This window comes from Mytilus trossulus, chromosome 9 (assembly GCF_036588685.1).
Source record: "Mytilus trossulus isolate FHL-02 chromosome 9, PNRI_Mtr1.1.1.hap1, whole genome shotgun sequence".
NCBI classification, from domain to species: domain Eukaryota; kingdom Metazoa; phylum Mollusca; class Bivalvia; order Mytilida; family Mytilidae; genus Mytilus; species Mytilus trossulus.
This window is the reverse complement of record NC_086381.1, coordinates 15,749,237-15,762,178: the sequence shown is the minus strand read 5'-3', so window position 1 is coordinate 15,762,178 and position 12,942 is coordinate 15,749,237. Positions and strand designations below refer to the sequence as shown.

Here is a 12,942-nt window from a genome sequence, read left to right as displayed (position 1 = left end):
AATTAACAATTTTGACCCCGTTGGCTTTCCATAGTTACAATCAAGTTGTCTTGTCAGATATATTGCATCTGAGGTCAACCCCAGATTTTGGTGTGGTTCGTGTTGCTTTATCTTTAGTTTTCTAAGGTGTGCCTGTTTGTTCCTTTTTTTAATTTTAGCCATTGCTTTGTTTATTTTTGATCTATGAATTTGAATGTCCTTCTGGTATCTTTCGCCGCTCTTTTTGATAATTATGTTAACAGTTTATTTCTAAAAATTTCTGAAGCTTATGGTAAAGTATTGTTTATGTTTTTTTTAAAATATGCTTTAATATGCATATTTTGAAAAATATTTCATAGATTAAATTCCCTTAAAGTAATTTTTAAAGGGTGTATACCTCTTTTCATCTCATTAAAATAAGATACAATATCTATAACTCGTATGATTCTTGTTACAGTGCATTTTGGGGCTTTCATTCGAAATGTATTAATGAGGGAAATGCCTATTGAATTGTAGAATTATGTATGAGGTGTCGTCAACCAATGGTGGCTATGTGGATGTTGCGAACAGAGAGAATGGAAGAACAACTCGATACTATTATCAAGGTCAAACACTGACACGTACATTTGAATATCACTGGGATGTGGTGAATCCGTATCATTGCTCTGTAACGGCAGGAAAGTCTTGTACTCATTTTATATCCATTCCATCAGATATAACTAATAATGTAAGATTTCAAACGTGTTTAATGTGATATATTTTATATTCCATTACTCTATCAGAACAGAATTAATATTAACGGAGTAATATTTGAATCTTTGAGTTTTTGTGCTTATATAAGAAATATGATGCGTTTAGAATAATAATATTTTATAATTTGAGAAATGTCGCTTTTCACCGATGGCTAATATGAGTTTTATTTTTAAGGCCCAGTTTTTCAAATTCAGATGTGTTTTGTTATGAGCAGCGTTCACAGTTTTGTTTTAAACATGGTTTAGGCATATTATATCTAAGAAATCAATTTAAAAATTTTGATAACATTTTAACTGTAAATAAACACTGATACCATTATCATTTGAAAACAATTACCTCATTGCAGCCTATAATGACTTTTAGTTGGGATGGTTGGTCTGATGACTTAGCTGGTATTCTTTATTACGAGTATCAAGTATTTGATCTTGAAAAAGATGGCACACAGTTAGTAGATGGTCGTGTACCTGTAGCAAATGCTGGAAACAAACCCATCAATGATACAGTGAGTTATTGCCTTCAAATGTCTTTGTTATTCTATTGAAATTGATATTAATTTTGTTTGTTCAGATTAAGTCAGGATATATTTTGGTTGGAATGTAGCTATAACAAAATCTACAAGATGAGGGTTTATTGACATTTGCTTAGTACAAACAACGAAATTATAACAACAATATATACATATCATCATTAGCATATTAGGAGGGGATTGCATGAGACGGTGATGTAGCGGGCATGCGTATCACCATAAATAGAAAAAAATCATGTTTAAGCAAAGCAAAAAAAAAAAAACAAACCCAAAAAACGTCAACAAAATCTTCGCCTTAAAATTACCAAAGTCACGTAGGTTCCCTTACCTTTAAATCATTGATGATGGCATATCATATGAATATTTTGTTTACACTGGCCATGGATGAACAGAAATGAAACCGTTTTTAAATTTCACTTGTTTTGGTTTTAGCTTCAGGATACATTTACTTTGACAACAGCTGGAGTATATTCTATTCATCTTTCTGTATTCGATAAAGCCGGGAATTATAAAACTGGACGTGGTATATTCATGTTTGATGACATTTCTGTAGTTGACAAAACTGGAGACGAAACCAAGTGTGCCACTGCATCAAAAGATACACTATATGAATGGGTAGTACAAGACACTAATACGGTACAAATTGTTTGGCCTGATAGATTTATAAATGTACGACATTTGAACAATGGTTGGTTGTATGGTGTTCAAACGTTTGCTCCACAGCCTGACATATCTCTCTATGAGGATCTGTATGGAAATAGAACAAATGCTGCAATTAAAAATAAACGAGGTCAGTATTTGACATCAAGGAATGGTAGCTTTGAAGTAAACAAGCATGTTTATTACCATGTAATTTACTTTCTTGGAGAGTTGTCTCATTACAAATCATACGATGAATGTAAATCCAGAAAAGCGTTTCGGACGCATTAAATTAGGAATCTGTGGTTTTTATTTATTATCTCACATCTTCATACGAATATGTTGAAAAGATAAGTTATTGTTATCATTACAAGGGATTAAGCTGTCTGCCTTTTTTGGTGTTGAACAAGATATAAATCATTTTAGTAGAAAGTGTAACGTATTTGCTGTAAAGTTTACATTTTATTTTCATTTTATTTAACGTTTATTAATCATATTATCATCTACAAAAAAAAGTAAAATCCCAATTTGACATAATTTTAGGTATTGTCGACTTCAAAGTGTCCTTTGAAGTACACGACCCTTCCCTAAAGGATTCCAGACCCCTAACGTCAGTGGTGGAAATTTACAATCAATATGAATACTTAACATTAAACTGGGCAGACGGTGACAGACTCACGGTAACAGTTAAAGCTTTGGATGTTATTCATGAATCTAAAAATGACACCATCATCGTGTATAGAGATGCAACGCCCCCTATTATTCAGAATCTTTGGTTGACACTTGGTGACAGACTGAACGTAACAGTTCATCGTATTGAAGAGTTCACTAAAATGACGTAAGTATTTTTGCCATGTTTTCTTTTAAACACGAAGGGTTCCACATTTGGAGCAGGGTATGCTTACCCTTCCAGAGCATCTGAGATCAAAACCGTTTTTTGTGGTGTTTGTGTTACTCAGTCTTTAATATTCTATGTTGTATTTTTTTAACTGTTCTTTGTTATTTTCCCTTTTCCTTTTTTTGTTATAGTGTTGTCATTTTATTTTCGACTTATATGACAGTTGTTATTCATTCGTTTGGTGTGTTTACGCTTTTAATTGTGTCATTTTCTTCAGGACTTTTTGTTCAGAATTTTCCTCGGAGTTCGGTATTTTTTGTTATTTTACTTTTACATGTATAAGGAATGTGTACAAATATTTACAAAACAAACACACATTGTCGTACAGATCAAAATGTGCTTGTAAAAACAAACTGATTTGTATTAATCAGATTCAAGACTCTTAGCCATGACGGTATCATTGGGTAGGTCATTCTAGTCTCGTATAGTCCTTGGATAGAACGATTCTCTTCGAGGAACTGTGCTATAACATTGTACTTGGAAGGACCTGACATGCAGATTTCGACTAAATCGGGTTGGTGTAATAAGTCCACCAGTAGCATCTTAGTAGACTTGTCCTTTCATGATTTTGTACATGAGTTCTTAACTATCTCAATCTGATGAATATCCTCTTTCAAATATGGATCCAAAGTTGTACCGGCGTATTCCACATTTAGTCTAACTAGTCCGTTAATAGTAATTGCTCTTTCTTCTTGGTGGATTTGTCATGTTAGGTTTCGTTTGAGGAAGCTCATTGTGTCATTTACCTGAGTTGGTACACCCATGTCAACAGTCAGCGGAGGTTTGAAGTACAATAACTTGTTAAATTTTATATTTGATGTGTTTCCCTCAGTTTTAGTTTGTAACCCGGATTTGTTTTCTCTCAATTCGATTTATGACTTTCGAATAGCGGTATACAACTGTTGCCTTTATCAAACAAGTCTACATATTTTGTTTGTGCATTTCAAGCCAGGAAATTGTAACCTTATAGTTGCCGTTGTTTGATGTTTTATTTAATTTGATTATGTTAACTGTTGCATTATATAGTTATCGAGCCCCAGACAAAGTTAGTTGGAAGATTAATACATAATAATGCGTCAAAAGCACCAATGTTTTAAACAAAATATTAATGGGAAATTATCCATCTTTTTGATAGAGTAAACTATTTGCAAATAATCAGAAGAGGAATAAATATATAAGAACAGATTATGTTCTTTTTGTTAATTGCACTTTTCTGTTCCAATATTAGCTTTAAAGCAAGAGAGTAGAAACAATCATACTGTATATTTTCCCCGGTGTTGCATTATTCTGCTGATTACATATGCTCAATGCATTCTCAGTTATGAATTATTATCTCTCACAAATTACGACCAATATATTTCGAAGTTAAAATACAATGCATACATGATATAATACGTCATTTTGTTTTCTCAGTATTGAGTGGGAAGCGTTTGATCTTCACAGCGGACTAGATTCTGTTAACTGGAAGTTATACGACAATTATGGCGGAGCAGTGATACTACATGGGCACGAGCATATCATAGCGCAAGGAAATTCTGAGGTTAGCAATGGCAATCATTACTTGACGAAATAACAACTGTCTATACCAGTAACAGTCGTTCTAAGATTGTTAATGTTGGTTAAAGTTGTAATAGTTGCAAAAGTTCACTGTTCAATTTTTGAAACTTTTAAATTGTTAGTCTCCAACATAAATCGATTGTAACAACGCTAGATATAGCTATAACATATATTAAAGGACTGATACAACCATTTTTAAGTTGTAACAGTTGGTTTACAACTGTCCCAGTCTATGGAAAAAGCGTATCGATAAAAACTGTTCTTATATCACATAGCGATATTGTCTAATATCCATTATTAATATGCAGACATATGCATGCTATGCAGGCATGCGGAAAATGTTGTTCTCGGCAACGAAAAATTAAGAAAATACTGACTTTTATACTTATCGGTCAAATATAAACAACAATTGCGACTTAATTTACATTCAAAAGTTAGTTAGAAGCAAATGTTTATGTACGTGTAAAATTTGAAGTGCTGTGTTTTCTAATATACATAAATATACAAATGCTATTATTTCTAATATCAATGCTATACTTTTAAAATATCATACCGGTGTTTTTGTTATATCAACATTAGTACTTATTAGTATTAATATTTGACTGCTGTACCCATATTTTGACAATTTTACCTATTATGCCTGTTTTGTTCACGCATCGTTGAAAATGTGACAGAATGTGATGAGACTGTCATACACGTGATTTTGAAAATGCCAGTACCGATGGGATTTAATAAACAATGTCGTAATCAAATAGCTAAGTATCAAACTTATTGTTCACATATATAACATTTAACCAATTTTATAATGTACGCACCAAAATAATATATATCTGATATGCTCGCAACGCACGCATGAAAAGACTTTCTCTATTGATAACAATGAAACTAACTTATACAAAGATGAATCATACTGTCCTCGTTCAGACTGATTTGACAAAATCTGACCTGTACTTTTGAATCTCCTTTTTTATACAAATTAGACCGTTGGTTTTCCTGTTTGAATGGTTTAACACTAGTATTTTTTTGTTCCTATATAGCGTGGTGTTTGTGTTAGCCTAGGCTACGTGTTAAAGGATCTACTTTGATCTACAATGGTTTACTTGAAACAAAGTATTACCTGGATAGAAAGTTGTCTTATTCGAATTCATTCACCATCTTCTTATATCTATAAATCTTTAAAACTTCCCCTTATAAATAACGGCTTTCTAGTCCTCAAAAAACGTTATTTGGGTGCTGAATCTTTTGTAAAGTGTAATATGAACTAGCACACTTCTAAAGCTTTAACGGTAACGACAGTAATGATGGTACAAGAACGATTACGTCAATAAAATTACCAAGTAAACTGCACTGAACGATCTAAATTTATAAATATAAAAAAAGATTCGGAATGTTATTTTGCATTTAAGAAATGTTCGTGTATTTATACGATCGGTTACTAGTAAAAAACGAAAGTCAAATCTCTGTGACAACAATACATTGGAAACCCCCACGGTCATCGCGATGTAAAAGAGCGTCAATGCGGCGAGCTGATTATGTTCATAGAGATATCGATTTACCAACGGGAAAAGTCTTTGATATCCAAAATGAACTGTTTTCCTTGTCAAATATGTTTTTCTATGTTAATAATAAACACATTTTCTGTTTGACAAGAGTTTGTGATTTTCGTTGTATCTGAAGTTGTTCAGTTTATAGTCTGAGGTTACTCAGTTGGTATCTTCAAAGTTCGGGATATCAGCATTTGTACATTTTAATTTGTTTGGAATATTTATTTTACCATTTGAATATTCGAAAAAAACGAATACTTTTACATTACCAGCTATTTAATATTTTCTAGAATTTAACCGCATGTCAAGATAACTATGGGTCTAGACCAAGAGGAGCGAATTGCTACTGTACTGCATTTATGGGATGCTATCATCGTCATTTTCATGTGATACCAGAAATAAAGACAACCAGTGGCTTGTTTACAAACAAAGACAGAGGCGTTCATGATTCGGACTATTTCATTGAAGTTAATGTTACAAATAAAGCTAAACTCACAACGGTTTTAACAAGAAAGGTAAGTGGTATTTTTTCGACAACAATATACCCATATATATATAAGCACCAAAATGTATGCTTCAAATTGAATAAAAAAAAAAAAAACTACATTGTAAGATACTTGCGTAAAATTTGTAAGACCATTGCTAAACCTAGAATAAGATTAAGTAATGCAGCATCTATATTATATCTAGGTGTCGTTAAATACTTCAGTAGCACAAATTTGTCTACGATGTTGTTGTAAAAAGATCTATTATACTTAATGGTCTGTTATCATTGTCTTTTAAATTTTAAATTCAAAGTTATAAACTATGACATTTTGTACATACCAACTATCCGTATTAAACAAAGCGTACACTTGATAAATCGTCTCCGTGAAGTGAATTAGATTAAATTTTGTATTTGCCCTAAGACAGGGTAACTTATCTCCCTCATTTTGAAATTTAATATAATACTTAGGTATTTATATTTTCAATCTAGTGCTATTGTCGTCTATATAATTAATTTCTGCTTGCTTTATACAATTGCATTTAAAGTTGATTGTGAAAATCGTCGCTTGAACTAAACAGATTTTATATTCGAAATTCCTTATGAATGGTAAATTAAAAAAAGTGTTCCCTTTTATTCTTATCTTAGATAACAGTAGACATAAGCCCACCACATGCAGGAGCAGTCCATGACGGATTAGTTGGAAATCCGGAAGTAGATTACCAACAGGGAATGAACCTGAATGCCTACTGGGACCAATTCTTTGACAGAGAAAGTGGTGTATTTTTCTATCAATATCTTGTCGGCACAAGCTGTGCAGAGAAAAACGACTTCAGTTTAAATCTAACTGCTTCAAACGTATGTTTATATTAGAAATCTTATGAAAATGCAAATACACGTTTGTAAATCACTAAATAATTCAAAATGTTGTGATTATGTGGAACGCATCTATCCCATCGACCTAGATATTTAGTTCCTTACGTCGTAACTACAATCTACCGAATTAGACTATTTACCGGATTCGTTATCACATAAGCAACACAACGGGTGACCCATGTGGAGCAGGATCTGCTTACCCTTCCGGAGCATCTGAGATAACCGCTAGTTTTTGGTGGGAATCATGTTGTTTATTCTTTAGTTTTCTATGTTGTGTCGTGTGTACTATTGTTTGTCTGATTTTTCCTTTTTAGTCATGGCGTTGTCCGTTTATTTTCGATTTATGAGTTGCCTGTTCCCTCTTTTGTAAACAAGACAACCCTAACACAATCATAAACAAAGGCAACAGTCATGTACCATTGTTCAATATGATAATCAAAAACTGATGCTTCTATTATGTGATAAAAGATACAGGTTTAGAGTATTTGCATATCGCCTTATGTGTTTAACGTTACAAGTAAATTGCTACTTTCCAAGGATCACGCAGTTATCATTATCTAGATTGAAAGGTCTATAAAGATTATGTTTAAAAGCTTTTAATTTCTGTGTTAAATTTTTTTTAAATGCAAATGTAGACCTAATATCAAAGTTTTTTTTTATTTAAAGCTAAGCATTTTAATTTTGTTGCCTTAGAAATATTTTGTGGAATTATGGAAGCTAAAGATCTACATAGTTAAGGGATTGCATACTTCAAACTACATATTCAAAAACGAAAATGAACACACGGTGCTTTGATAATACCAAGGACTATTGAAATAATGGATATATTCCATTTATATATTTTTGCGATTTATTCAATTTTTGTTCGTTATCTTGATTTGTATCGTTTTAATCGATTTATGAGATTCAACCATCGGGAAACAACTGTTGCATTAAGGAGTAGGTCCGGTAAGGACCGATTTTGGCCTCAAATTTCAGGTTCATCTGACGAAAGATTTTGACCACTTTTTAAACACTTAACTGTCTATTTCATTTGATTCAATTAATTTATGTGAAAGATTTTTTTTATTAAATTTGGTCATTAAAAACGATCCAATTCAAGTTCAAATATGAAAATTCTACCAAATATGCCGGAAAATGATTTAACGGTGCTGGTACCCAATATATGTGCATTGTATTGTCAAAAAAAGCTCATATTTATGGAGCAGAAGCATTCTACTATCCAATAAATAACTAAAAGTTTACATTTTAACAATTGTGTAAAAATACTATATTTTGGGGCCAAAAATGGGTCATACTGTACCCACTCCTTTGTATTTATCATTGGCAATAGTAGTATCTACTCTGAAACAAAAGGAGTTACATAACGATCAAGACAAATCGGAACGCTTACTTTTTGAAAAACAGTAATAAAATCACAAAAGTATTGAACTCTGAGGAAAATTGAAAACGGAAAGTCTCTAATCAAATAGCCTAATCAAAAACTCAAACACATCAAACGAATGGATAACAACTGTCATATTCCTGACTCGGTATAGGAATTTTCATATGTAGAAATAGTGGATTAAACCTGGTTTTAAAGCTAGCTTAACCTTTGAATGCATAACACTTTTGGATTGAACTTGATCGAAATGCGGAATAATTGTTAATTAATTTAATTCAAGCTATTAGATGTCATTCAGATTAGAATATGGAGTATTGTCCCCTTACCGGAATACATTTTTTTTCTCAAAAGAATACAGGGACTGAATTTTAAAATAGTATTACGGAATGACTGATTTCATTCCCAGAGAAAAAAATACAATGAAAAGATGACATCTCATGAAGAAATCTCTATACTGAATCAAACATTCATCGATATCAATTGACATCTTTCTTGGAAAATGCGCAAGAAAACGATAATACCAGCTTATAGTTAATTAACAAGATGGTGTCCGTTTCGTCAAAGAAAAATTTAGCAGTAGTGAGCGAATTAAGAAATTAACAAGGCAATATCATTAATTAAGACGTAAAGTCTTATAGCAAGGCAACCAAAAACTCTGAAGTATTGTGTCAAATTTGGCTAACGCAATCTATGTGTAGGCGCAGGAAAACGTTGAAATTTACTCCATAAAAGGAAAATTCAAACTAATGATGTAATATGTACAAATTCATATTTGTAAATAAACAAGAGTTTACCCGTGAGTGTAGCCTTTGTTAATGTTTACTGCCTTTACGATATTTTGATAGTTGGATACGACTGGTGAACGGTTTGTCTACATTATATGAAAACAATCAAAACGCAAAATAAACAACTATATCGTTAATTTTCCATTTATCTCAACAGTAACTTCATAATCATAATTCATTGACACATTGTTAACAGACCTTTTTTTTTAAAGATTACTAGTGCCTTTAACTGAAAGTGCATGCCATCCTTAATTTTTATATTGCAGATTTAATTGAAAGAAAGACATTATTCAATTGCATGAAAATGAATTTATGTTACTAGTATGTCTGTTCTTTTGTTTATGTGTAATAGGTTACAGAAACTTACAACAATTTTGGAAGTTATACCGCTGAAGGTGATGGGACATACTATTTTACAGTTGTGGCCTACAACAGAGCTTTAGACCCATCAGAGCCTGTGTGTTCTGACGGAGTAACAATAGACAGTTCTGTTCCCGGGGTGAAAGAAGTGACTGTTAAAGATGCAGTGATAACTGGTGGTTTGATTACAGACATTAATCAAACTAATTACTACATCCTCAGCTCACAACGTGTAAGGAGAATGATTACAAATGTTACGGCGGATTGTATGTAAGTTAACATTATTTGAGAGATAAATTTGTCGGAACGAATATTTCTACATTTAGTTAATGTTAAAATGGCCGGTGTATATTTACAGATTCTATAGTTTTGGTAAAAAACAAGAGCATTTTGGAAATTTGAACTTCAAAATTCAACATAAAGACCCCTTAACGAGTTGACGGAGAGTTTTGATTTTACGTACACAAATCCTGGCGCTCACACTATAAAATGCATTCCCCATTCTGAATGGATTTGCTAATAATTTATACATCATCAATAATCAAACGGAAAACCAAATTAACCACTTGTAATTGGGTTTACTGCATGACGTGAGAAGTCATGAGGTACCATATTTGTCGACATTAGTCAACCATTTGGAGTGTGGCAGTGAAAAACAAAAGAAATTTGAAATCATCCCTTCCAATGTTTACAGTCTCCATTATGATTGGTTGACCGTTAAGGACTTCATGTGTTACAGATCAGATGCAATAAATATTGCAATAAGGGAAGGTGGAACTGTTATTCTTTGGTGTTTGTTTGGTTAATGTCCTTTAAAATCTAGTTTTTGGAGTGTTTATTGTCTGTTTTGTTTGTTTGTTCAGACAAGTATAGTATAGTCTTGTTTTCTTATCCCGACGGCCCTCTTCTATCTCGTTTCAAAAGAGTTGAAATACATTAAACTTTAAGAATCATTTCCAGCTGTATAAATATAAATTCTAACTTTCTTCGATAATTATAGCACGATTCCAAATTTGTAATGTGTATTTCATGTTTTAGGATGAAGGCTACAATATTAACAGATATCGACCTGTTTCCACTAGAACAATACGATAATGGTTCTTTACCTATGGTAAATGGTGATGTTTTCTGTATTAACTCGACTGGATCACCAAGTAGTATCGGACTGACTCTCTCTAAATCATCTCTTGTAAGTTCTAGAAGTTATTTCAAGATCATGATTATAGGATAAACGTTATATGAGTTAAAGGCTGTTTTTAAATGGTTCTTGTAATTTGACTTTCAAATATTCGGCTTGAAGCGTGTCTGATGGCGCTAAATACAGAAAATCTCTTTGTATGCTAGTACTTTATAAAACTGTTGTGTTATCAGCAATATCTCAATGCTTTATTATTCCCAAATTTAATAAAAATTATACGTTTGAAAAATCATGATATCAGTTTGTTAATGGTAAAATGTGCACAATATGTGTTGGGGGTAATATTCAAAGCTTCACAAACATATAGTTTTGTTATGTATATTGAAGATGGAGTTTTCATGGAAGCCTATTGACATTCCTGCACAAGTGTATGATTATGAACTAGGATTTTCGTCCTCTCCAGGAAGTATGGCACCAGATATAATGGCGTTTGAATCAACCAATCAACATGCACATCATAGAGTGACCCATGGGAATGTACCAGACGGAACTGAGTTCTATATAATTATTAAAACAATTAGCAAATCAAACGTGGAAGGAATAAGCGTAAGAATTAGTAAAATGAAATGTACTTCATATTCTAAGCTCCAATCATGCATTAAATGAATATCAAACAGTTTGACCTTCCGTTGTCTTTCAAGTTGGAGTTTTTCTTGTTATTAATTCATGATAAATTGAACATAAAGTATAAAATATAGTGCTACCATAGTACACACACATTTTCAAACGATTTATACATCAGTGTTATACTAAATATATGTGCAAATATTAATTTTCACACAAAATATGAAAAATTAATCACTTAGCTCCAAGATTATTACTGGAATTAAAAATTTAGGATATCAACTTATGAATGAAATAAGTTAAGCATGATTCTTTTTCTTTCAGACACTCGGACCTTGCTTTATTGACACAACATCACCGGACTTTTCTGGTTCTATCTCAGTTTCATTGTCAGGCGATATTTTGATAGCAGTTTGGAATCTTAACGGGTTTAGTGACAGTGAAGAACTCTTTGAAATGGATTATCAATTTGCTATTGGTATGTTTTTGATACACTGCCTGTTTTGTCTTATCAAATGCTCATGCACGAAATAGTTATAAATACTATATAATTTAACAGGGTAATTGTCGCATTGAAAATAAGATAACTAGGCTTTTTATTTTAATTTAAAGTTTAGAATACTTTGACTACACTTATAATAGACACTACTTACTAGTATTCTGTGTGCATTTTAATCTAGATGTGATACTGAGTTCAGAGATCTTATAAATTACAAACAAACCAAGTCCCTCATGCAATAGTATACAAACATCATTTTTTTGAATTTCCATTTGGTTTCATTAGACGAATACGAATATACAAATATATTGATTGGGGGAGCGACAAACTCTACTTTGCATTGAACATGATTTCTCTAAAAACATCTCAGAAACAGACATGATCAAACCTTTATCATATAGGTCAGACAAAAGAAATATACATTCGCATTACCTCTTTGTACAGGTTCTAGAGCATACGGAACTGACATTCAGTCTTATCAGCCAATACGTGGAGGAGGGACATGTACTATCACGGTACCACCAACATGTACAGCTACAAATATACATGAACTTGACTGGTACCTTCATGGATTTCATACTTACTATGTATCGATCAAAGCTACTAATTCTGCTGGTCAAGCTAATATTCAGACATCAAGTCCTTATATACATGCAGTTGAACCACCAACAGAAGGGGTAGTCATAGACATTGACACACAGGTATGATTCTAAATTGATGATATAACTTTCTGATATCAATTGGTTTGAACACATGTAGCGATTATATACAATTGTTTAATTTTAGATTTTTCTAAACAATATGTAGTTATAATTACTGCTTGGCTTTATGTATTCTATTTCGAGTTTTCTTACAAAAAACAGTGGTAATATTGATTAACTATGACGTTTATTTCA

At 32.2% G+C, this 12,942-nt stretch overlaps 1 protein-coding gene across 1 annotated transcript in view; it reads left to right on the top strand.

The window, feature by feature from the left end:
- Positions 1 to 12,942, top strand: part of LOC134684327 (uncharacterized) — an 85,530-nt gene that overhangs the window by 43,663 nt on the left and 28,925 nt on the right. Inside the window, exons 20-31 of the mRNA XM_063543615.1 lie at positions 496 to 706; positions 1,079 to 1,234; positions 1,691 to 2,048; positions 2,441 to 2,735; positions 4,209 to 4,335; positions 6,187 to 6,411; positions 7,029 to 7,238; positions 9,778 to 10,055; positions 10,824 to 10,974; positions 11,311 to 11,529; positions 11,872 to 12,025; positions 12,491 to 12,747. Of these exons, the coding sequence (XP_063399685.1) occupies positions 496 to 706; positions 1,079 to 1,234; positions 1,691 to 2,048; positions 2,441 to 2,735; positions 4,209 to 4,335; positions 6,187 to 6,411; positions 7,029 to 7,238; positions 9,778 to 10,055; positions 10,824 to 10,974; positions 11,311 to 11,529; positions 11,872 to 12,025; positions 12,491 to 12,747 (2,641 nt within the window). The remainder of the gene's footprint in view (positions 1 to 495; positions 707 to 1,078; positions 1,235 to 1,690; positions 2,049 to 2,440; positions 2,736 to 4,208; positions 4,336 to 6,186; positions 6,412 to 7,028; positions 7,239 to 9,777; positions 10,056 to 10,823; positions 10,975 to 11,310; positions 11,530 to 11,871; positions 12,026 to 12,490; positions 12,748 to 12,942) is intronic.